This window comes from Fusarium coffeatum (assembly GCF_003316985.1).
Source record: "Fusarium coffeatum strain FIESC_28 chromosome Unknown BRIP53273_contig_37, whole genome shotgun sequence".
In the NCBI taxonomy this organism is placed as follows: domain Eukaryota; kingdom Fungi; phylum Ascomycota; class Sordariomycetes; order Hypocreales; family Nectriaceae; genus Fusarium; species Fusarium coffeatum.
The window spans coordinates 1-25,805 of NW_022157834.1; the positions used below are offsets into that span (position 1 = coordinate 1).

At 47.6% G+C, this 25,805-nt stretch overlaps 7 protein-coding genes across 7 annotated transcripts; 5 read left to right on the top strand and 2 right to left on the bottom strand.

The window, feature by feature from the left end:
• Nucleotides 1-996: 996 nt before the first annotated feature.
• FIESC28_01422 (uncharacterized protein) lies at nt 997-2,824 on the bottom strand (the record flags this gene model as incomplete). Its single annotated transcript, XM_031155573.1, has 6 exons — nt 997-1,116; nt 1,179-1,448; nt 1,505-1,773; nt 1,827-2,208; nt 2,264-2,617; nt 2,687-2,824. 6 exons carry the CDS (start codon nt 2,822-2,824, stop codon nt 997-999), a joined length of 1,533 nt encoding a protein of 510 aa, XP_031020331.1.
• Nucleotides 2,825-4,113: 1,289 nt separating this feature from the next.
• On the top strand, nt 4,114-5,581 carry FIESC28_01423 (uncharacterized protein; the record flags this gene model as incomplete). Its single annotated transcript, XM_031155574.1, has 4 exons — nt 4,114-4,584; nt 4,635-4,747; nt 4,797-5,279; nt 5,329-5,581. 4 exons carry the CDS (start codon nt 4,114-4,116, stop codon nt 5,579-5,581), a joined length of 1,320 nt encoding a protein of 439 aa, XP_031020332.1.
• Nucleotides 5,582-6,120: 539 nt separating this feature from the next.
• Nucleotides 6,121-6,780, bottom strand: FIESC28_01424 (uncharacterized protein; the record flags this gene model as incomplete). Its single annotated transcript, XM_031155575.1, has 1 exon — nt 6,121-6,780. One exon carries the CDS (start codon nt 6,778-6,780, stop codon nt 6,121-6,123), a length of 660 nt encoding a protein of 219 aa, XP_031020333.1.
• A 1,090-nt stretch (nt 6,781-7,870) lies between these two features.
• On the top strand, nt 7,871-8,785 carry FIESC28_01425 (uncharacterized protein; the record flags this gene model as incomplete). The annotated part of the gene is made up of 1 exon (XM_031155576.1): nt 7,871-8,785. The coding sequence occupies one exon, from the start codon at nt 7,871-7,873 to the stop codon at nt 8,783-8,785; it is 915 nt and encodes a 304-aa protein (XP_031020334.1).
• A 391-nt stretch (nt 8,786-9,176) lies between these two features.
• Nucleotides 9,177-9,821, top strand: FIESC28_01426 (uncharacterized protein; the record flags this gene model as incomplete). The annotated part of the gene is made up of 1 exon (XM_031155577.1): nt 9,177-9,821. The coding sequence occupies one exon, from the start codon at nt 9,177-9,179 to the stop codon at nt 9,819-9,821; it is 645 nt and encodes a 214-aa protein (XP_031020335.1).
• A 783-nt stretch (nt 9,822-10,604) lies between these two features.
• FIESC28_01427 (uncharacterized protein) lies at nt 10,605-11,797 on the top strand (the record flags this gene model as incomplete). Its single annotated transcript, XM_031155578.1, has 3 exons — nt 10,605-10,688; nt 10,743-11,220; nt 11,328-11,797. The coding sequence occupies 3 exons, from the start codon at nt 10,605-10,607 to the stop codon at nt 11,795-11,797; spliced, it is 1,032 nt and encodes a 343-aa protein (XP_031020336.1).
• A 6,000-nt stretch (nt 11,798-17,797) lies between these two features.
• Nucleotides 17,798-19,398, top strand: FIESC28_01428 (uncharacterized protein; the record flags this gene model as incomplete). The annotated part of the gene is made up of 2 exons (XM_031155579.1): nt 17,798-18,602; nt 18,653-19,398. 2 exons carry the CDS (start codon nt 17,798-17,800, stop codon nt 19,396-19,398), a joined length of 1,551 nt encoding a protein of 516 aa, XP_031020337.1.
• Between the last annotated feature and the right edge of the window lie 6,407 nt (nt 19,399-25,805).

Consider the following 25,805-nt stretch of genomic DNA (forward strand, 5'->3'; position numbering starts at 1 on the left):
AATCCCCGCTGTTGTATGTTTTGCCTTTTTGGTACGGGGATCGAAGTGGGTCCATCTCTGCGCTTCAAACTACATACCTACCTTTTTATGATTGAGATTCTTTGGAACACCTTTTCTACTATTTCCACAGATATTGGCGTATGCGATGCAGATATTCAGTGGCTCGATATCGGGATGGGCTTGGATGCAATCCCTTAGTAGTGTAGCTGAGAGAACGTCAACTTATCACTGCTGAGTTCCAGCGCAGTTTTTAGTCGTGAATGACGGAACCTGGGAACCAGTTATAAATTGAGCCCAGTTTGGACTACAATTAAACATTATCCTCAAGCTGTAATCTAAAAAGAACCTCTATCTAAGAAAGATCTAATTAGCGCTACCTTGATTGACCCTAACACTTCGGAGTCCAGACTCTTGAGAAAAGTCAAAATGCCACAACAAGGATACAACCCAAATTGCGAGTTTTGCACAGGGACAGGCTGGTACGACGTCGAAATAAAGTGGTGCGCTTACGGCGAATGTAGGAATGTTTGGGCGCATTGCAATAACACCGGTCACACCTCTGCTTGCGAAAATGAATATCGGGTCACATTTCGGCGTTTATGTCCGTGCCGTGCATGCCACGGAAGCTTGGTGTGTTTGAACTGGTATACTCGCACTGAGCAACGCCCGTGTAATTGTTGGGGAGAGTATTAAGGTTGGACGCAAAGTGACGTTGCGACTGAAGGAGGATGAACATTGGAAGGTATATCTACTATAGCCAGGACCTACACAAGTCTATAGAAGAGAACGAATGATTATACACAGGTGTTAAAGTGAATAGTAGGCTTGGACAAAAGACTTGCCACGTGTCAGTAATGGTTGGATAGTTGGTCATCTGTGGATAGATCAATTATAGATCGACCAGAGTATTGAAGCTACCTATAGGACGTGACCCCGAAGCAGTTGCACAAGTGTCTTTGTGACTCGATTGATTGCCTCTATGGTCTCCACTCCATGTTATACCCTCTCAGCCTCGACGACTCTCAATTCGATACTTGACTTTCCGACGTTTTCTCCAGTGACGTGCTGCGACACTTGGAAGGTATGGAACTTTCTCGCGGCAAGTCTTTCGTTGAACTGTTGGATAAAAGAACGGTCAGTAATCTTAAATGTAAAGGTACTGTACGAAAATGGCTTACCATAACATCAATCTCCTCAAGTGTACGCCCCTTGACCTCTGGCAGGAAGAAGTACACCCAAGCCGCACTGATCATACATGAAGGGAACCAGATGTACCCATATCTGGGGCCCCAATTCAAGGCGCTCGGATTGATAAAGTACGGTGCTGTAAAGGTGATAAGCCAAGCCCCAAGGAAACCTGCGGCTGCTGCAAAGCCAAAGGTGTAGCTTCGGAGGCGCTGGGAAGGGATTTCTCCGGCCACGAGCCATGAATATGGAGCAATCATTCCCTGATCATGACTGGTCAGTTCCTTATCACTGTAATACGAGAGTTCGCGTTACTTACGTTATAAGCCACCATATAAAGGCACGAAAGTGCGACGAGTACTTTCCCAGTAACGATTTCGCCAGGGTTTCTATCATATACAACCGCAATGATTAGCTGGAAGAAGCCAGCTATAACCAGACCACCGAGGAGGAGAACGCGACGTCGTCCATATCGCACTACGATGAAAGCATTGATGATGGTTGCGGTCATGCCAGCCGTGCTGAGAACGTTGCTCATGGCAAAAGGATCTTGGACTTGAGCCATGGCAAAGAAGTATGCTTTGAAGGCTATCGATTCATGATTAAATAGGGAACCGGAGAAGCTTTACGTCGAAACTTACCGATGATAAACATGGAGCCCGATGCAGCTTGTAAAAGAACCGCACAGACCGAAATCATGGTGCGTCTTCTGTCGACTGGATTCTTGAACATATCCAGCATTCCGACACCGCTTGCTAGAGTCTTCTCTGTATCGATAGCCTGCCGTATCTCGGCCAGCTCAGCGTCTATATCGGCTCCATTCGGTCTCAGCCAACTCAGGGACTTGAAGCCATCTTCGTAGCGACCCTGGAGGATAAGCCATCGCGGAGACTCGGGTATGAACCAAAGAGCAAGGAATATGATGACAGGGACGATGTAGATCATTCCAAGGGGTATCAAGTATGCTGAGCGATCTGGGCGCCCGGCAGTTGTCCAGTCGATGATCGTTCCAATAAGCGTTCCCTGCATGCCAGCGTTTAGCCTACCATCTCTAATAAAAGACATTGCCAATACTGACAAAGGTTGTGCATAGATGGAATGCGGTCAAGAACAGCCCTCTGTACTTTGCTGGACTCGTCTCCTGGATATAAAGTTGTGAAAAGGTCATGAAATAACCATTAGCCAGACCAATCAGTAATCGGCCGAGGTACAGCGGACCAATATCGGCCGTGGTCATCATTATTATGTTGGAAACAGCACAAAGAAGACATGCCAGTCGAAGGCACATTTTCCTGCCGAGCTTTGCGGCAACAAACCCCGCCAGACTGGAGCTGATGAAAGCGCCCAGCGTCATTAGCGAAGAAATCAGCTGCTGTCTGGTGGTTGAGATGTTCCATCCGATCGCGGTCGTTGGGTCTTCGTAGCCATACACCTGGAAATATGGAAGCCATGATCAGTGTCTTGTGGGAAGCCCAGATATTGTTTGTCGTGTCACTCTTACCATTAGGAAGCCAGGCATGGCTTGGAGTCCTCCAATTAGTCCAAAGTCGAGTCCATATTGGAAGGGAGAGAGAACAATGATACCACAGGCGACGAAACACCGCCAATGGGCACGTATTGTGTCTGGTGAGGAAGCCATTTCAGAGTTTCAGAGTGTTTATCGAAAGGTCTAGGGGAAAGGTCTGAGACTTGGACTACATCTCTCCTCCTTTTCATGTCGATATATCGACTCGACAGCCACAACCAAGAGGCTCGCAGCTATACTAGATTCGTTAGAACGTGCCGATCCCTTACTAGCACAAGTATAGACGGGCTTAACGGGGTTTGATCCGTAACCGATGTGCGGGGTGCATAGACGAGGCTACGCTAGGAGTAACATTTCCGGTGTTTTGGTTGTATTGCTTGGCATAGCCTAAAGTACAAGGTAACTGTTGGCTTCCTCGGATTTCACCTGGTATCTTGCTTGAATGAATCATGAGGGAGTGTTGTGGTCACAACATTGGAAAGCCACATGTCTCCCTAACAAAGCAAACATGTGCCTTGGCTAGTCTAGACTTGCCGCCAAGTGGCTGTTGCATCCCCCGCAGGGTGTCAGAAGAATTGACCGTTGAAAGCATAAGAGACGAAATAACTTAGTCACCTTATGCCACCTTAGACTATCATTTAGGCTATTTTATTTCTGTAGCCTAAGTCTTAGAGGACATTTCTTCTGTTACCCACCTAATCCCATCTTCAGGCCCCTGCTGCACTTGTCTGCAGCATGATTTCTCTGCCGTATGCAGTGCTAGGTTGTTATTCACCGATTGGTCGCTCGCCAAGCAGCCAACATGTTGCTTGCTAACAACTCAATTGCCGACTTGATTGCCGTGGTCATTTCCGTTGTTATCCCTGGTTGATATCTCGACCTGATCTTCCCCTCACAGTCTGTTCTCGGCGCCGATCTTGACCGGTTTATACTGACAAAGCAATTACATTACAACCATAGCTGCGGGGTTATGCAGACTTGCATCAGATATCAAGAGCCAAGACATCACGATTGTTGAATAGCTGAAGGTAAATGCTGCGGAGTGATACTTGGCTTACACCTCCAATGTCACGAGATGCTTTCGACATGGCTCCGCTGTTGGCAACACGACAGATAGTGCGGTTAACTTTACTCGGGTGGTTTCTATTGGCTTACTCATATCGTTGAAGGAGCAAAGATGCCCCACGAATCTTTATTACACGAACATGACCAATTGGCTCGTTGGCTATTGGAGGATGCTGGTTGCAGATCTGAACCGAAGTGTGCGGGGAAACAGCCCGGATATACAAACCTCGGCTTGACCAAGCCAGGGCATCGATATCCGGTTAATGTGAATGGAAACTTAAGTGGCTTATGTGTTGCTTGTGATATCACAAGTCTAGTCACAGTCCACAAGCCAGAAAATGTCACCAAACAAGTCAGGTATCAAAGTCATCATTGTCGGTGCTGGCTTTGGCGGGCTGACAGCTGCTATTGAATGCCACAGACAAGGCCATGATGTCGAGATTTATGAGTCCTTCCCCGAACTCAAGGTTTTGGGAGATATCATCTCGTTCGGCGGCAATGCAGGCAGAATATTCCATCGATGGTCTGACGGAGAGATTGTAGCCAGACTACGACCTCTGTGCATAAACATCCAAGACTACGGTTTCAAAATTCACAAATGGGATACTGGTGAAGTCGTTCTTCACCAAAAACGACCGCCACCGAACCCTGAAGCTCCTGTATTGAATGGACATAGAGGCGAGTTGCATGAGATCATATTCAAGTATGCGCGCAACGAGCTTGGGATTCCAATCCACCTTGGTCAGCGAGTATCCGAGTATTTCGAAACTGAATCCCATGCTGGTATAATTTTGAAAAGCGGAGAGAAGGTGTGTATAGCTGTCTCATATATGTACACATCTTACTGATTCGGAAACAGATCGTTGGTGATGTTGTGATTGGGGCAGATGGAGTGAGATCTAAAGCGAGAGAGCTTGTTCTGGGTTATGTCGACAAACCCAAGAGCAGCGGATACGCTGTTTGGAGAGCATGGTATGTCGCTATGCCTATTAGATTTTAAGCCAGCTAACAAGAGAATTAGGTTCTCAAACAAAGACATGATTCAAGATGCTCGTACCAAGGAATTCTGCGAAAACGGCGATACCTTCAACGGCTGGATTGGGCAAGACGTCCACTTCTTGTTCTCAACCCTTAAGGGAGGAAAGGATTGCTGCTGGGTTCTAACGCATAAAGATGACCATGACATCGATGAGTCATGGTCGTTCCCTGGTAAGATCGAAGAAGTCCTGGAACTTCTCAAAGACTGGGATCCCACCACGCGAGCCATCGTCGAAAAGACACCTTCAGTTGTCGATTGGAAGCTAGTATATCGCGACCCACTACCAACTTGGATCAGTCAAAGGGGGAGAATCGCGTTGCTTGGAGATGCTGCTCATCCTTTCTTACCCACGAGCGCTCAAGGTGCCACGCAGGCTATGGAGGATGGTGTGACCATTGCAATTTGTCTCAAGCGTGCTGGCAAAGGAAATGTGCCTGGAGCGCTAAAGGCTCACCAGAATCTAAGGTAAGCGCGCATATTCCAGTACTAAGGTACGCTTACTGACCATGATCAGATATGATCGCGTCCGGGCGGTTCAGAAAACTGGAGAATCAACACGAGATCTCTGGCATAAGACGGACTGGGAGAAGGTCAAGAAGGATCCCAGTAGCATCGGGTTTCCAAGAGAGGACTGGATTCATGGTTTTGATGCCGACCAGTATGCTGAAGAGAACTTCAATACTGCTCTTGGGGAGGCCACTGCCGTTAGCGAGCCGAGTAAGGGCGTTTTGCAGGAGACAGTTGCAGTGACTGAGGTTACCGGCTAGTGTCAATGGCTCCAGGTTAGACCGAGATTCAGATTAGATCTAGCATTGAAGTAAAAAGATCGTACATCCCCACGCTAATAGTGGATTTGATGACCTCGAAGTTTTCTTTTACTGCTTACAGGCGTCAATTGAAGATAATAACCTATGATCAAGGCAAGGGAGTTATCTCGAGTGTATTGATTCGTGGTTTATCTCCAAGATCTAGGTCATGCTGTGGAGTTGCTTCAGAGGCTTATCCAACACAACGCATTGCTCGTCGCTGAGGGTCTCTGCTCTTGCGTCTTTCCTATTGTCTTTCTACCAATCTTGATGAGTGTCAATAGTTTCCTGAAGCACAGCGAACATCATCCTGGCTTGATGAAGCTGGGACATGAACAACTTGATCAGGCCGCGTGGCCTAATGGCTAAGGCGCTAGATTTCGGTTCACCAAAATTAAACTCTCTAGAGATTGCAGGTTCGACTCCTGCCGCGGTCGATTGACACAGCTGATCTTCTTTTTGGTCGATTCTCATGGAGATGTTACCACAAGGTTAGCTTGTTATAAGTAAGCCACGGCCATCAACAATCCTACCACACCCCAAAGACTCAAATCTCGTCTCGCACCTACACCATTGGAAGTTGCCTCGGCGGAATCAGCCTCGCCAGTGATAACAACGACATCACTGGTAGTACTTATGTCTTCGCGATCTTGCTCAGAGTCGCTTGTAGGCGTTGCCTCAGCCGCAGCAGCAAGATACTTTTGCCCTTTCGTGATAGTAACAGGAACCCAGCTGAAACCACCATAACCTGCCATTCGATAGAATCCATCATAGTCCGTGCCCGTCGACCTGGGAAATGTAGCTGTTTCGCCAAAGTATGCGTTTCCACCGATGTTGACTGTAGTGCATATGCTAGCATACGTCCTGCTCATTTCGCATTGCGCAGAGTACTCGAAGCCGTCATAGTCGTCATAAGGCTCTTGGGTATAGATCTTGCGAAAAACGCCGGTTTCAGGGGCCCCAGAGGACAGAGTCTTATCGGCCCATGGTCCGACGATAAAAGTTTGAGATGTTACATGACAGTCCTCCGATGTAGCATACTTAGCGTAGTCGCAGTCGAGGATAAAAGTGGTAGCTGTTGGGTCTGCCCCGATGACTTCGGCATTAAAATAGCCCGAGTACTGGGGAAGAAGAAGAGAGGTTGTTGTAACGGCAGACATGGTGACGCGAGCATATGAAGAAAATTGATAAAGAGTCATGGAACGCACGCTGAAGTAATTTATATACACTCGCTTAAGGCTGACAGGGTTCTTTCATGTTGTTGGTTGTTAGTGGGCATGGATCAGCCGACGTTTAATGAGCCATGATCTTGGCATTTTGGTGTTTACCGCAACCCTTCTTTACGCCAAGTTGTATGTCGATGTCAATTCCCATGAAAGACAGCTGAGAATTGCATGTTATCCCGCTTTCAGCATATATATTATCTACGTACTTGAATCAGATACCTACAGACAGGTGTTCCTGAACTATTTTCTAGACCTCGAGAAAAGAACGAGAAGAAAAAACGATGCCCGCTCGGTTTGTGTCCCTGCGTTTCAATTACGTGACGGTAGAACCAACAGTCACAACCAACAGTAGCTATCCATGCACTAAATGGTTCATCTCCGCAAAGTGGGATACAACCTACGCACTTTGCTCTAGGAACAAGGTATATGCGAGTCATTACAGCATTGAGAAAATCCCACGGTGATGGAAATATTGCAAGTCTACAGGGTGGTTCGCAAAATTGCTGGCTCAGCAGCTTCCCGAAAAGACCCTCTATTTTTTGCTCCTGGGAACGGTGCAATTTGGAGTTGCGTAGCAGGCTCACTTTGACTAAGCTGGAGATACACGGAGAAGATTGAAAGAAGACACGGAAACGCCGCCGGCTTGTAAAACTTACTCCAGGGCCGATTTTCGGACGGTAAGTCTTCTCGTTGACCGTCTAGAACACCGAACTTGGTGGCGACAGGGCGCGTGATGGAGTATTGATAAGAACCGGGCCAATTATAGCGTGCCAAAACTGTTTCAATGGGTCAGCTATTGCAAATTAGGCAATTTTTGCCGTCGTCATTTTGTTGTCAAAAAATGGAGTGAATCAGTCATTCGGACGAGAAAAACACGAGAACGCTGCGAGAAATATGAATAGCTTTGATGCCCCTAAAATTACAGAGGTTGAAAGGTTGGACTTTCGATAAACCCCTCGGAGAGTCAAGACCTTTCTCAGTAAACTCACTTATTTGAACATCGATACAATACTACTACCTTATCATGGCTTACTTACCACTTACCCTGCGCATTGCCATGTTCAATGCTGATACACCAGTACCCAACGTTCTGGCCAAGCGGACACCGTCCTACGGTCACATCTTTCACGAACTGCTGGTCAAATCAGCTTCCCGCGTCGCACCCGGATTAACAGTCGAATCCGAGTATTTCGATGTTCATCACGGCCTGTATCCTGAATCGGTTACCAATTTCGACGCCATAGTCATCTCTGGATCTGGAGCAAGCTCTTACGAAGACAAGGACTGGATCAGAGAGCTAGACGCCTACGTCGCCAGAGTTCATACTGAGCACCCTCATATTAAACTCTTTGGAAGTTGTTTTGGTCATCAAATCATTTGTCAAAGCTTGTTCCGTGAATCCGGCATCTACGTCGAAAAAGACCCCAAGGGGATGGAAGCTGGTGTTCACGCTATTCAATTGGAGACAGACTTCCTCAAAGCACTCGGAAGTTCGCAGAATACACCTGAGCTAGCCCGACCGCCCACGCCAATGTCTGAAAATTCGCCCCCTTCTATTCAAACGACAGATAACACGAAACTGCGGCTGCAGTTCATCCACGGCGATCACGTCAAGATCCCCGAAGGCAGGACGCTGCCTCCAAACTGGCTATCGATGGGTCGAACCGAGCACTGTGCATTCCAAGGTGCCTATCAACCAAACCATGTGCTCACATTCCAAGGACATTTCGAGTTTGATAGCTTCATCAACACAGAAACGTGTAAGGCTTTTGGTAAAGCTTGGAATTGGGATCCGGAACTGGTTGCAAGCTCGATCAGGGCTATGGAGAAGGACGATGATTCGGAGGCTGCGGCGGATATGGTGATGCGATTCTTGCTTGAGGGCCGTGATTCCATGTTGGATGATGGAGGTCTGGTGAGCCCTCCGCTGGAGGATTAGATATATGTACTTTAAGCCACCCGTGTCAATCAATGAAAGAACCTTTATGAGATTCTATGGCTGGAGTTGCCATCAACCCCACCGAGGCGTTTACCCAATTGAGTAACTCTGTCAGCAGGCGTCGACTGCTGCCAAATCAGGCGAGCGACCCGAGAGCCCGCTCTTACACAGACCAGTGATATCTTCTTATGGGGAAGAAGTCGCAAAGTATAAACATCCGTCTATTATGACTCCACAAATCACCGTGGGATCATTTACTGGATTCTGCAAGACAAGGTATCTTGAAATACCCCGCCTTGAAGTATTAAAATCAGCGCGGAGAACCTGATTCGCAATCTGTTCCCTACGTTGCCATCTACCAATTTGAATTCCATTAGCTACACCTCTAAACATGAATTTCAAGCTGTTCTCAAGCGTTGCCCATCAGTCTCTCTTGCCGGTGGATCCGTCGTCAGAGTCCTTTGAGCTCCATGCCGTGCCAGGACCCGATATTTGGCGAACACCCGCTTGCGCTGGAGGCCGAGACGATTTCAACGGCCCTATTTACGCCACACCTTTACCTCTCAATTCATTCAAAAGCGCCAAGGTTACTATATCGGCGGACTTTGTAGCGTCTTACTCACAAGGCGGTCTTATTCTATTCTTTCCTGACTCCGACCCGTCGCCAGACGCTGCTGGAAACCTTCACCTATCCTCCTCGCCGGGGACATGGATCAAAGCCGGAATCGAGCACGTGGATGGCGAACTATTCGCCTCTGTCGCTGCTGGCCAGCCCTACTCAGATTGGAGTTTGACAAAATTGGGTGAAAGTACTGCCACTTTCGAAATGGAGAAGATAAATGGTTCTCTTTGGATCTATGTTACCGGATCTGACGGACGGCGCATGCCATTGAGGAAATTGACTTGGGTCTTTGATATGGAGCCGCAGAACAAAATCTGGGTTGGCGTCGCTGCTTGCATGCCTAAAGGCAATGGAACGACAGATGGTGGCTCGTTATCAGTAACCTTTCGTGATCTTTGTATAAGAGCCGAATAGTTGGAATTGGCCGAGTGTTTCCAATGAACAAAGCGTCATATTTAGAAGATGGAAAGTAATGTATCTACAGACAGTGCATTCTCTTCGTCTTCTCCTCACCATTCATGTTCATCTCCCAATCGCGACTCCACAAGGCTAGCAGGGATTGTAACAACATATCAACTCAGCGATTTTATATCTAGAAACGGACACGAAGATCTAGTTGTTGTTTTATTGATAACCTTCCTAGGAACACGATTTAGTGACACGGATATAGTTTCCCGTTGACGTTTGGGACATTTTCAAACCCATCATAAGAAGATAATTGCCGCCTTCCAGTCCATCTGGCTCGTATGAACTCAGCCCGCTCTTCGATGTCTAACATAGTCCGAGGCAGTACGAAGTAGTCGAAGCCTACATCTTCTGATAGCCCGCAGAAGTCTCGAAACACTTGCATCCATTCCTGTTCACTGCCAGGCATCAGTCGCACCCCATCGTCCAAGAGCCAAGGGGTGCCCGCCTCGCAGACCACGATCAATGAGTTTGCCATTCTCGCTTTGACATCTCTCCAAGTAGGCTCCAGCTGAAGGCCAGCGACCGCATCGTCAGAGACATATCTTTTGGCATATACCAGCGGATCAAAACCGGATCGATCGGAAATGAACCATTGGAAGCTCCGCAAAGCTTCGTCTTCCGCAGAGGCTCGAGCTTCAAGAATGAGTTTCTGTACGGCGAGACATCTAGCGGTTGATTGAATCGGCCCGTATTCTGGTCACAGCTCCGACACACAACGCGATGGACAATATGATGCGACGCTACATTGTAAGGCTCGAGAAGCAGGCTCTGGCCAGAGAGTCCCAGCCCAATGTCGTGAGAGTCTCTACCGAGGTAGGTCGTATCCATCTTGACAGAATATAATAACCTGGATGCTAATTGTTTCAGGTACGCAAAGTTGCAGACGATCTGCGACAATACACATGTGATGCCATGGCCGGACAAGAGATCTACTCGAACCGCAAGGCACTGGAGAAGGCGACCCAGATGATTCGGAATAGCGATACGATATTCACCGCGTGCATCGGAGCTGGAATTGGACTGCGACGTTCAGAGGAATTTGACACGGTCATCGTTGATGAGGCATCTCAGCACACGGAACCTACTTCTCTAGTGCCTCTTGTCAAAGGCTGCTCGCGAGCAATACTGGTCGGCGACCATGTGCAACTCCGGCCCACCGTCAACCCAACAGCCCTTACACTGGATTTCGATGTCTCTTTGTTTGAGAGGCTTTACACCAATGCTAAATTGAAGGGATACCAAGGCGTAAGCACACTCATGCTTGATACGCAGTATCGAATGCATCCCAAACTGTGCGAATTCCCTTCCAAAGAATTCTATGATGGGAATTTGAAGTCTGGAATCAGTATCTCAGATAGAGAACTTGGCGCATGCAATTTCCGTTTCCAAAATCAGCAGTAGCGAGAGGGCAAGACAAAGTACGAACTATCTTCATCAATTGCGATTGAACAGGAATGTCGGGACAAAAGTCGAAAGAGAATCGAGGCCAGGCAGAGCTCTGCGCACATATCTGCAAGCTCTTGGCTACGTCACCCACCAAAATTAATACCGGACATTCAATCGTGGTGCTCACACCTTACACTCGACAAGCCGAAGCTCTAAAGCGTATGCTCCCTAGCATATCACAGAAGATCGAGGCTTTAAGCATAGACGGATTCCAGGGTTGTGAGGCTGACATTATCATCTTTGTCACGGTTCGGTGTAACACGCACTGCGAGATCGGATTCCTAAAGGATATGCGTCGGGTAAATGTTGCTCTGACAAGGGCGAGATCGGCGCTTATAGTGATTGGAAACCGGACAACGTTGACTGGAGGTCCAGCAGACGAGGAGAGCTCTAAGATGTGGCAGAGGCTATTGAGAGCATTGACAGAAGTGAAGTTGGAAGTGCCTGTCTCAGCTAAGGGCGACAAGAAGAAGTAACCAATGTGCTCATCCAAGTGAGCATGAAGTGACGGGACCAAATCGTTTCGTCTTTTATGCTGTCAGTGGTCAATTGATGACACCCCAACGACCAATAGAAGCCAATTCATGCTATGAGCAAACGAGGTCACATAAGATTCTTCATTGCAATCCAAAACTGACTTTATTCCGCAAACTAGCTGTTATATAATGGAAAATATTGCATACAGTCCTTTCTGTACAGATATTGCCAATCCATTTCCTCAACGCCAAACTACGTGATATCCTGCCGTTGCCTTATCGTCTCATTTGCTGACAAGGGGCCTTGCTCGTCATGACGTTTGCATGACAGCAAACATACACTTCTCAGTTATGACGTGCACTAAAACCCATGGTATACCATATCTTCCATATCATCTATTACCAAGCCATTGTGTCGTTCTGTGGGAAGAGTCAATATCTATATCTTACCAATGAGTGATTATCATACCTCTTATCATCTTGTTAGCATTAGGTATCGCATGCTGTTCCGCAATATCCGCAGCATCGTCCGGGAATGACCCAAACTTCCTTGCCGGCCAGAGCACAAGTAGGGCACCTGGTCCCTGGTGTCTTATTGACAGGGGGAGTGATAGTTGGTTGTATCATCTTTGCTATGATTGAGAAAGATTGTTATTGATGTTTGAGAAGAGGATGGAATAATGAAAACTCATAATCGTACTCGACAGTACCATTTTATAGATAACCAGCCCTGTATATTGTTATATCTGCCGTGACCCTTTTTTCAGAGTGTTGCGTGCATACTCTCCGATGTGGCTTGGATATGCAAGGTAAGATTGTATCTAGATCATCTGCAGCCACCAACAGCCAACAGCAAACATTGATCGAAGCCATGTCTCTCAGCCGCAGAGTGATTGACCTGTAGGACTAAAAGATTAGTGATCAAGTAAGTAGGCTATCAGTCTTGAAATTTGACTTCTTGCCTCAGTAAGTACCTAGGGAAGCTTGTAATACGATGCCATATTGGATGCTTCTTACTTTGAGATAGGTATCCAGCAAGATCTTATCCTCCCGAATCTCCTCAGTGTGATCAAGAATCTATATGAAGACGACCAGGGCTAGAAAACAGCGTCAGCGTCCATTGCTGCATAGGACGCGAATTTAGAGATCCCACCTACCTGGTTCTGTCACTCCAATTGTCTGTGCGACAGCGCCGGGTATGTCACTCGGGACTTAGTGTCCGCTGTCTAGACGGCAAACGAATCTCCAGCAACCCTCGGGAGGTCAAAGATTCATCCGCGATCCGATGGCTTGTGATTCCACCACCAATCCCACATCACATAAACGAGGTACTGATCGCCAATGCTTCTTATTTTCCGATTCTGGTGTCTCTTCCCTTGCGTAAGCGTCCGATAACCATCGGGGCTGTTGGCTGTGCTGGATCTGAGACACCGATGTGTCATGTCGTTTGTCTCAGCCTGTTGATCGATTCGGCTTACGGGATGGTCGTTTTACACCAATGATCATCTGTAGACGCAATGTCTATGACTTCGATAGCTTTAGAAGTGTCATTAGACTGTTTGCTTTGCTGGTAGGTCAAGATGTAATGAACCTTGAGAACACGGTGTCTGCTGCGATGTAGAAGTAATGACTGCTAAAGGTGCTAGACTGTAATTGACGAGCATAGAAAGAGCTTGACTTGCAGCTCACTTGGTGTTCTCTGCTTAAGAGTACGACATATGAGTATCCATGTCTTGATTGCTTTCGGAGTAGTAAAAGCAAAGAAAGGCGCAAGCCTCAACATACAAAGTCGACAGACTACTCACAGCCACAGAAGCAAGCAAGTCATGTTCCAGGCATTCATCCATTAGGTAAATCTATTGACACATTGATGTTTTGTAAAAAAGGTCACACACGAGATTTGTTTCCTCAATGGTACGTACAATTGTTCAAGTCATCTTGCCGGTACTCGAAAAAGCTTGGCCATCAAGGGATCTCCCTGCTCACTCCCTAGCTCCCATCGGCTGACTAGCAAGTTCCCCAAACAAAATCCACCCTCGCGTATCTATCCGCGACGATTCACGTATCTCATCCTATAGAATCGTGCAAGCTAAAAGGCATATCAGACTACTCACGGGATGCATTAGTAATTAAAACATATACAGGAGCTTGTAGCCGTTGAGCAGGGCTATAGACTAGACGCTGAAGATGACGCATCAGGGGAAGAATGAGAAAAGAGACAGCAAGTGGGTGTACCTCTGGGAGAACAAAGACAAACAAAGGAGGCTGCAGGCACTCACCGTCTTCTGGTAAGCTCTGCGAATACGATGTATACGCGTAAAGCCCCAAGACGACTTGTCTAATTCGTTGGAAAGTCCGAAGGGGGTCTACGCATCACAACCGAGGGACGCAGGATGCTTTTTGTTGCCATAGTGAAGACCAAGGTCGCCCAACACTGTGTTATTCTATCATGTACAAGTTGATGGCTTGGCCATTCAGAAAAATCGAGATAACTTAAATAAACAAAATCACATTGATAGGGTTGGGCCAAGTTGGACAACGGCCCCTTACCCCTCGGGATAATGACCGTCAAAGTTTTCATCAACAAAGTTATACTTTTAAAGCATCATGGGTCCAAAATATTAACAAGATATCACAAAAGCAAGCGATCCAAACGACACGTTTCTGCGCCTTTGAGTATCTGTTATCATGTGATTTAGAGGCACCACACCAATTTGTAAAGTTAAGAGAAAGGGCTTCAATCTCCCTCTCGGGCGCCGCGTGGTTGAACATGCAAGGGAAGATGTGCAAGCCATCGGCACTTTCAGATTAAATTGTAGGAAATACTATAGAGCAACGCGAAGGAGATCGAACTGAAGAAAATGAGAACTTCTTGACCTTATCTTTTTATCTGGTCAGTCTCTCTATTGGATGTTACTCGATTTCATTGATATCAGTGGAGTGGAGAAGAGAAGATCTCGACCCGGGCAGTGTTTTTCGTCGGGCGGAGGCCCGGGGGGATTTGCGGGCGGCCAGGGGGCTCGGACGACCCTCCAGCGTTAGAGCGCAGCGGCGTTACAGAGGACCACTGCCCGAATTTATAGGGCCAGGCCAAAACTTTCTTTGGCCGCGCAAGGTTCAATCAACGAAACTGATAGCATGTTGAATAGTCACGACTAACTAAACAGTATTAATGATCTTAATGTAAAGCATGTGCGCGTCCTCCATGGGACGTTCAGTGGCAGAGTACCTTAGAAACGTCAGGATAGAGGGCTGCCTTTACCAAAACACACTTTGGACACCAAAACTTCAGCCTCAAGAATCGAGATGAAGCACAGGTGGAAACAAAAATAATATCACACGCAAAGGACTTTTACCGACCATAAATCTGACAAAGCATCGGCTGGCTTGCCATGGCATCGTGTTACTTTGCTTGTACATCTTGAGCGTTTGGCCACTCAAGAAATTTAAATAGACTTGCTATAGAGTGATGAGAAGTCCGTTGAACTCTGACTTGGGGATGGATGGAATGGAATATTGGCTACGGCAGCAAAGTTGTTTGCACAGTGGCTTTTCGTGGCTTAATCAGGAGACTATGGAGAAGCAGCATCATCAAGAGGAATAACTCTTTGGCGTAGTATACAGGTCACACAAGTAAAGTGCCTATAAGACTCGGTCTACGTAGACGAAAGTCCCGATAATGACAGCGACATAGGCAAACATGGAGAATATATGGCCGCAACTATCACAAAGCATCGATCGCAAGGCTTCGTTACCATTATAGCCAACGCGACGTGTGAACCATATTCTAGCGCCTCTAGAAGACGAGACTATGGCAGGGCAGAGCCCGGCGTGACATATGCTGTATGGGAAGGGCACAGGGATATCCACATCGCTCCGGCAGGATATTGCTCTTGAGTGGCTGTCGAAGATCGGTCTTGCGAATTGATCGTTGTCAGGCTGGCAGTCGGCTAGTCACGAGACGATTGGACGTGTTATTTCGTGTCCCCAATTGTCGATGACGGCCCCAAGCGCCCTGGCAGCAAGGCGTTGAAAAGCAGAAGCGCAACGACTAGTCCCATGGATAGCGATGTTTATCAAGCTCATCACCTCCTCGAAAAACTGAATCGACCGTGGTTTTGTTCAGCATCGCTTCTTGTTCCGCGGGCGAGGGCAAAAGTCGCTTCGAGAGCGCAGAACCGACCAGCGGCGTTGGGTATGGAGGACAGCGCATTCGGAGTGGTCGATCGAGGGGCTGTGACTGCGTCGCGATGGTGGGAGGAGGAATACCGTAGAACGCGCTTCGGTGACAATATGTAATGGCCTGAAAGAGGTGTAGCTACCAGTCAGCGAACTTGCCAAAGGGTAGAATAGCCACTTGCCAGAACTATCACACCCAGCACCAGCAACCCCGGGTTCTTGGAAGCACAAGCCTCTCTGCCATCATCGCAAGTTCGGCGCTATGCTTATTCAGTAGTAAGAGAATACAGCGAGTCTATACCGAGAAGGTGAGGGAAGGTGTTCGACCAAGAATTAATGGCCATGGAGCATTGTCGCGACATCAGTCTGGGGTCCCGCGCCGCGTTGAGATGTTTCTGCCATGCATGACCGCCTCGAATTCTGGCATCTGCCTTTCAGCTCCACTGCAAAGTGAGCCTCAACAGTCGCTCGGGAAGAGATGGATCGTCTGTCATCTTGACCTTTTGCTGTCATTTGGTTACTCTAGTCAAAGTAACTCAGGTTGTTTTCTTAATAGCATGTTCTGCGATGCTCGGCGATGCTAACACCATTCTCCACAAAGAATTAGGCAGTCTCCCTCAGATCCCGTTACAGCGACTTGAGCTCAGCTGTATTTGTAACAGTGCTCCTGATCCTGCAATTTTATACAAACACTCTTATCGCTTGTGCGTCAAATTATTCAAGCGGTCATGGTTTTCCCTTTAGGATTCCGAGAGATGTCGTTACTCGAGCTCCATCGCCGTTCACTCGTGTCCATTGGATGTCTGGTCTCAGACAAATGGTGATTATTCTCAGTGAGTTACAGCGGGTCAGGCGCTGGAAAGTTCACTAGAACTCAAAGACCCGTGGAAATGTTCATCCTGTCTTGACGACAACATTTTTAATGACCTCCCCAGCAGTCCAGTCGGGTCTCTCTCGGCCTTCTTAAGGGTCTCCTGGTAAGAGGCTTGTACTGTAATTGTCGAACATTTTCTGTACGTGAGCTAGCGGCCAATTCTACGAAGACAGCGATGGCAGTGTAAGACAAGCCGAGTGCAGGTAGCCCTCTTGTGTACCGGCGCCAGTCAGCTGCTCAAACGCCTTAGGGCTTATCGCTTTTTTCTCAAAAATATGCATTAAATATCTCGTCCATAAGTAACCCGTCTAAGCTTTGGGCTACGCATGTTCTTTATCGGTGCGTGTGGGCCGTGTCCTGCAAATCAACATCGCACGTCTCTTAGTGAACATGAGACCCTGGGGAATGCAAAGTACGTGCGATGATATGGACCTGTTCCGATCTCTTTCTTATACTCAATCGTCTTTCTTGAGTGGCAGAAGCCATATAGCTCATGTCAACACGACTCGACTGCATCATCGAAAGTATGACATCCATGACACTGCAATAAACATTATAGCAAGAGATTGACAATGTGCATCTCGTGGGGGTAATGGATCGTTTTAAATGTGTTGTTTTATCATGTCTTTCAGGGACTAGAATACGGTACCTAGCCTTATACTAAATAATGACGATGTCAACAATGGCGACGAGCTGCTGGATGCTTGTGCGGCTAGGGTTACAGAAGGTTCACGAAACGTCATGCAATTCTGTCACTGACTCTTTGTGAGTTAGAAATGTACTGGAAAACTATGTTTCTGCCCCATGTTTCACTAAGTTTTCATCTCTCTGAAGAATATGGTCCTACCTGGCTGCATCATCGAAAGTGTAACTTGAGTGATGTTCTTATATGTCCGCCAGCCCTCGCGACCGTCCTCATTTTTCTACACCCTCACATCACCGACCAAATGGAACAATTTCGCAGGTCAAAAGTCCCCGAGTGGTCATCTCTACCGTCAGAGATCCGAAATGCGATTCTGGACACAATAGTCGATCTACGGCTCCCAGGCTGGTCGGCTCTCGCCTCTGTGTCTAAAGAATGGCAAAGCGTCATCGGAGCAAGTAATCTGGCCAAGTTGAAACTTCGAAAAGAATCCTGCTTTAACGGCTTAAAGACGATTGTTCAACAGAGACACCTCGTAAAGCATATCTACCTCAGCATCGAGCTACAGAGTTATTCATGTCATGGTTGCACAAGCTCTCCTCGGCCTAAACACGAAGACTACGACCATATCATAGGTCAGGCGATCGATACAGTTACATCTATCCTTAGCACTTGGGAGACAGAAGGTCCTTTGACTTTGGACCTTAACGCAAGGTCGCCTAGTGATACGAATTACTGGGCTAAAAACTTTCGCTTCGACGACGATCACGATGCAGACGCACCTATTCCAGAAACTGGTTGGCATGATCCTATTCACGGTTGGCAGAAGGGTGTTCAGACGGACCCTCCTGAGTTCTCTGAACTGCAGCAATTGTTCATGCCTGTTGTCCTAGGACGCCCTGCAGAAAATCCTCCCCCCATCACCGCAGTGACCTGCCTGGTGATCCGTCGCCAATTTCGCCGTTACTTTGTACCCAGCAGTCTGGATCCGCTCTTGGGGCGATTTCATCGCCTGACCGATCTGATCTACGAGCCATGGCCCCTTCTTTATACCCACGTTCACCCCGGCTACTTGATGGATACCAGGTACTTCAAACGTGACACAGAAGGTACGTGGACCGCCTTGTTGCAACTCATTCACCAATTGCTTTGTTCATAGAAGTCGTAGTATATATCAGAGTGGTGGGCATGCCGTTCCCTATCACGCTCAAACGGCTGGTCATATTCAGAGACGACAATGACTTTCTACAAGCGGCAAACTTCCCACAAGATTCAGAAGTTCAGCAAGAAGCTCAGCATCACATCCAGTGGCGGCAGGATCGACAGGATAGTGGAGTTCTGTTCGTTGACAATGAGGTCAAGGATAGTCGAGGCCTAGCCCAGATAAGCTTGAAACTCGAGGAGCTGTCAGCCTCGTTTGTTGTCGATGCAGAGGATTTCTTCGAGTTCTGCGTCAAAGATCGGACGTGGGATCATCTACGTTCCCTGGCTCTTACTTCACGTTCTCTAGATGTTGGGAATGCTGATCAACACGACAGCGATGCTCTATTGCTCGACATGTCGACACTTGTACTCCGGATGCCTCTTTTAAAGACCTTTGTACTCTGGCATGGGCGTCAAGGCGGTGCAGGTGCATTCATTTATAACAGAACTGAGAAGTACGCACATATGGTATGGCGGGGGACTCAGCAGTTGGACTTTAGCCCAGAAGTCCTAGAAGCGTGGAGCAATGTTGCCAAGTTCCATTCATTAGAGCTAAGAGTCAGGCATGAGAGTATCAAAGAAAAGATTCGGTGTCGTGGGGATGCTATACATTACCTTGGCTTGCCCTGTCAGGTCATTCAACCCACCTCGCTTTGGCAGGTCCGAATGGAGGAAACTGCATCCAGGGGCACTCGGTCATGATTACTTCTTTCCATGCGCCAATGACAATAATACACAGCAGAAGGGCAGTGTTAAGAATGAGGATTCCGGCTTTACGTGTATTCAAGGGCAGGATTGGTCGGAGTTTTATAGCAACGCGCGCAATGCCAACTTCAGAAGCGTCTTTATTATTGTCAATGTTTGGCAGAGAAGATCATTGATTCTCTACAGTTTAGGTGCATATTTCGAACCCAATCAAGATGGCTTCCGCGTTTGCCGCATGTGGAGAGTATAGGAGGGTCGTCTGAGATGTAATGAATGTACCATCTGCATAATACGAGTATCAGTTTCCGGAGTCTGGCTCTCTCCCGTTCACCGTTGCTTACCCGTATCCTTCAGCTGCAAGCAGAAGACTTCTGCTGGAACTTTCACGATTCTCGTCCGCCTATGCCATCAACGACTTCACCATTCCAGGCTCACTCAGCTCTGCCCACTAACGTTATGGTAATGGGCTAGAGGAGGCACGGCTTATTCTTTTCATCGGGTTGAACGGTCATCGTGTGTTTTGTTGGCTCCAGTTATCGGTGTGTCAACGTGTGTAAGCCGTCGATCAATTCTGTGGTGGCTTTCAGCGAGTTAGATCGTGGCCAATGGAGCTGGTAGTATCATGCAAGGTTGGCTGCTACCTAGATGCCAGGGCGTCAGAAGAACTGACCATCAAAGGCATCAGAGACGAAAGTCACCTTATGCCAACTTGGCCAATACGTGGGCTACTGTATTCTGGTGCCCGAAGCCTCAGAGTCTGCGGATCTTAGGATGAGTACACGATGGATCGTGCCAGCATTTAACACGAGACCACCACTGGCCGGGACGCGAGCCTGAGCCAAGACTTCTTCAATAGCATGATTCTCGAGACCTCATGCTATCTGAAATCGAGCTGAAGTTATGGTTTGGGAGTGCCATGAACTTGAGTAACATGGGATCGATCCAACAGACTCCATTCATCTAATTTTTGGAATCTCCAAGACGGTGCCCAGGTAAGGCTGACAGAGTTGGACGGTTAGTTCATCTTACACAAGAAAGCGATGACATCGTCACTGACCTGGACTCAGACAGACTACACGAAGTCTTCATCAACATCGCGGATCGGTGGCGACTCTGGCGAGTGTCTTGAGCATTGGCCTGTTGGTGAGTCACTACTCGACTGGCATGCTTCTCCGGAGGCAATGTGGACTGGATGTGCTGCAGTTGGTCGACACTCCCTGTGTTCAATGGGTCCCTGTGCAGCCGATGACGAAATGTGGCACAAGCTTCTCACGCATGTGGTGCGCTTGTCTATATCCTCCCATGAGAATGGCCAGATTTTATCCGGCAGCGATACATCTGGTTCGAGGCCATGTTGTTGGTGCCAGGGGCTAGGGTGTTCTCCGATCACTTCATTCGTTGTAGTTGCAACATTGATGAACAACGAAGCGGGTCGTCATCCAATGAGGCTCGTACACAATTCCAAGCGATTTCAGGGTGATCAACCAGTATCGAATGACCAAGTCTGACTACAGCAAGAAGATCTACCAAAATGGCGGGTCCGGGCCCGGGTGCCAAAACAAGATCCCACGAGTATTTGCTTGCTATATCTTATCCACTGTACTTTCTACCGGAAAACATCCTTGTCAGCCGCGAATAGCCCGGTGCTAAGCGCATGGCTGCTGCCATTGGTTTCGGCAAATTGCGACAGATCTTCATGTCAAGCCGAGTGCCAAATTGATGGGTGCATTGGTCATGCATAGAGACGATGGACATCCTCCGCGGAGGTATACTTCACCAAGTCTAGTATCTATCTCAGGATTTGCTAACATATGACCCTAGTTCACGAGTACTCGCATGGCCTCCATGCCGTGAGACAATGAAGACTAGATACATATACCTTTGCTAGTCAGCCCACGCGGCTGGCTTCGACAGCGAACTGCAACATGATGCCGTTCACTGACGCTCTCTCAGAATGGTTTGGAAGTACGTCAAGCTACGGCCTTCCGACATGTCTTTAAACCGCCGGCCTGAGGCGCTCTCATCCGCACAATACGCTTTCTTCGCCTGTTCGAATAGTCTGCAACTGACATAGCCCCCCGTGGTGAACTTCGTTTCACTGTCGGTCCCTGGCGCTCCCGATCCATCGAACACATCTTGGGAGTTCCGCTCGCACGCGAGGAAGACACTCCATGACAATCTAAGCCGGCGTCAGGCATGTTCTACCAGTAACTCACCGCCCGAAGTTTAAGAAAACCCATGGCCGCCGTGGCGAACTTCGTTTCACCTTCGGCCTGGTGCGCTCCCGCTCCATCGAAGGCATTCGAGGAACTGACTTTCCGCCCAAAGTCTGAGAAAGCATTTGCGAACTTTGCATCTTCTCTACCGCATCAACTTGTAGAGGCCGACTATGTCAAACAACAATACCAAGCGTTCGATATGACCGTCATCTTGATTCAACTACGACAGTCAGTTGTTCATAAAACACAAGTATGCGCCAAAACGCACCCTAGCATGCCGGATTTTGCACTGGATTGGTGATAAGTTGAAGAAGGAAATCAACGACCTGCTTGCAGTTCTGAAGCCATGAACGCTTATATATAAGACCGGTAGGCCAGGTCGCAACGAGAAGCGTGAATGGATGGCACAAGGACAAGGTTCGGGCTGAGCATGGAATGCGCTTTCTTCTGGTTCTTTCCTCTTCCTTCCACCAACATCGACCACCCTACAAGACTTTAAGATGATAAGCGTGGAACCAATCGTCAAAGCAGAGTACATTACGCTGTGGTGTGTCTCTTGGGCGGAGGAAGCAAGGAAAATGCTCAGCCAGTTATTTTTGAGTTTTTCCGAGGCGCACGTCCAATATACATATCAAATCAATACAAGAATAATCGCAGGTTTGGAACCTAAATGCTAATAAAGGTCCGGATGCTCAGCCAGAACTTTATGTTGAGGCAGGGCAAATACTATTTTGACTTTTTTGAGGAGCAGGTCTCTAAAGTATACAGACAAAACAAGAAAAGTCTCGTGTGAACATTGGAGTCATGGTACTTGAGAAGTGTAATTCATTGATAGAGTTTCTATCCCAATAATGTCTCCTGGACCATAACATGGACGATGATCTGGTCTGGTTCATAATGCTCTGGTGAAGCTGGGCGCTTGAATAGAATTCTTGGACATGATTCTGATACTAAAACAAAGGGAGGTGAGAAGCTGAGCGACTAACTTGTAGCACGCTCGGGATAATGACAGTTAAGGTTGTCATCAACAAGGTTACACTCTGGAAGCATCATGAGTGCAATGGAACTTGCAGCGATCACCCTTATGTGTCAACTCCTTGAGCCGCTACGTCCATGTCCTGGTCCACCTTCAGAAAACAGACATCGAAGTCCATCAAGACACGCGACTAGGCAGCAGAGAAGTCAATCAAGGATCATCTTCATCTTGTCTATCAATTACGTAGCATGAGCTAAAGTAAATCCACAGCCTTGCTGTTGTTGGTCAGTGATGCCTCCGCTTAACCTTAGCGAAATACTCCCAGCCACCGAATTTGACAGTGAGGCGCGCACACGTCACAACCAAGCGCCTGGAGTTCTGCCACTCGGTTCTTCTCACCGCCTAATATTTCTCTATAAAAGAGTCTCTCAGCCCACCCAAGCTTCGCTTTTTTCTTTTCCTTTTCTCCTTAGCTCTCTTTGCCTTTTGGCTTAGATCAAGTGTAGTATCTGTTCTTTTCAGTTTAATCTCTGAAAGGTCTCTAAGGAGACCAACATTGATTATTCCTATTTTTGGATTACGGATGATTTCCTCTGTGCTTGCACATGATTTCATCCACTGTGTCCCTAGTATTACACTGCCTCTAGGTGACGCGAACGCGCACTTGTTTGGGCTCAATCTTTTCATTGCTGACTTGGGCTTGCCTGGGTCATGAGGAAGAGACTCGTAAAACTTGAATGTGACGTAAATAATAAATGGAATTAGTGTCGTGCGGCTCATCTCGTTGCCGTTGCGCCCACCTAACGCGCCTGTTGATCGTGATGTCGGTCCGACGCGTCAAGGTCTGGTATTAGAAGGGTAGTGTCGCGACAGGGTGTGTTCATGCAGCTCTTTACTATTCATGTAGCTCTAGAGCTCCCGGCCCGACGTCAAGTCGCCAGATGTGAATAGAGTTCGCCAAGTTTTGTTCATCACCCATGTGTCGGTGGAAAATGTCACGATATTTGTTTGATACCACCGTGACATTGAGAAAGTGCTGCGCCTGCCGGTATCTCATAAATCACAGCCAGCCGCAAACTCTAAAGGAACGGCCCTGCTCCGGCAAAGTTTTACAGTAGTAATGTATCCATTCTAGTAAAATTAAAAATGACGCAAGGACGGCCTGTCCCGCTGTAAAAAATTGATGATCGTGATGAGAAATGGGGTACCAGTCTATTGTGACTCTGTTGTTGAAGTTCAAAGCATACATGAATAAAGAAAGGTTCACCAGCCTCACTCCACCACAGTCTACAGAATTTTACAACAAAAGTCCCAATTAGCCGCGAGACTAATAAAAAAGAGATCATGAGCTTATCGGGTGATCATTCTGCTCGTAGCCTTTGACAGCTTCCCATTGCATCTTTAGAACAAACCTACAGGGTAAGATCGTGAACCAACATGGCGTTACATCCAGCGATTAGCTGCTGTCAAAAATGGTGTCGGAAGGAGATCTCCGATCCGCCAACTCACGTGGTCTACTCGATTGGTCAGCCAAGCTGGAGCCCCGGACCAATGAAAAAGACCTTTCGAATCCACCTTTCCAAACCGAGAAAAAAAGGCAAAAAACATACAACAGCGGGGATTCGCTGGTCGTCACCGACCCAACTACTAATCCGCCGGTTAGTGGCTTGACTATGGGAGAGCGGACGGGATCCCGTATTTTCCACTACCTTTGGTCGTATGTGCTTACTGATGCAATAACAGCGGGTTATATCGACAGCCCGCTATGCAGACACAATATTAGCGTAGCATTGCTGAACCTCTGTGTCACGACACCAGCAAGGGAAAGCACGAGATCGAAACTCACAGAATGATTAGACGATTCTGGAAACAAAGTTAAACCCTGAGGATTCAGCCTGAAACTAAAACAGTCATCCTAATGCAATGCTGTTGGAGCCAGATGACCATCTACAGAGGTGCTGTTAACCGCCAGTTACTCTTGGCTTGCCAACTTGTTTCGAGCATTTCGTCCCGTCTTTCCAAGCGAGAGATGACAATAAACACCAAGAGTAATGCCTTATTGCTTGTATCCTCTTAATTAAAAATCCTGGGTGGAAACACCGGGCCGCGTAACTTGTAACGTTGAAACAAGGATACGGGAAAATTTATCCCAAGTTGGACAAAGCTTTAATGCTTCCTTCACGCGATTGGACACACTTCAGTGGCTGTTCTCTGCATCCCTCACCCATGACTCTCGATCTGCTTCCACGATCATCTCATGTGGCTAATACAATGCATCCGTTGTCTCTCGCCCAGGCACAACTGCCATCGGTAGACACATAAAGCTCCGGAAGTATTTGGAATTACTGTTATCGTCTTACTGCAGACATCCGCGCCGCAAATGCTTCATCCCGAGTCTTCGGAGGGAATTTTTACCGTGCATCGCGATTCATGCTTAACCATCTTCCCGGGAAACAAAGTTTATGGTGCTGGTGATCCACCAGGGTAGGACACTATGCGGGACGACCCTCGCGGTTTTCCCAAGTGCAAAAGCCGAGACAAGTTGATTCAAGCTCTTTATTTCCACGAATGATAGTTAAGACAACCGTTTTACTAAAATTGTTTGTTGAACTGTAATGAAGCGCTCTGTATGTAGACCTCTGACGCTGTGGCCATTCTTGTTTCAAAGCGGATCTTGCCAAGGTCTGAGTGGCTATACGTGGCGGGAAAAACGGGTTCCAAGTCCGAATTGCCTTGAACAACGACAGCTTCTGAAACAGGTCCACAGCGAATCGATTTGACTGCCGGCTTCTCTCTCCGATGGCCGTCAATGCCGACTCGTGGTTGGTCCATCTATAAACCGAATTAATGCCAGCAAAGTTGGGGCGTGCTTGGCTGCTACCTTGGGCGACCCTCCTTTAATATCGGCTTTCAACGTGGTAGTCGATGGAGATCATCGCCCAGTTCGGTAATCACGGACGCTGCATCTCCATTGTGAATGGCACGAATTCGTCAAACTCCAGTTTGGCTCCGTCGACGAAACGGGATAATTGGTTTTGTGTATAGACTCGTCTTAGAGAAATGAACGATCCATCAAGTTGATGGAACTCGAATATATAAACCTTGAAGCAGTCTCCTCATCAATCTCATCACAGCCTTCAACAAGTCTTTCATTCACTTCATACCACTACAACTTGCCCAACAAGCCTCTCCAGTTCCAAACCACAAAA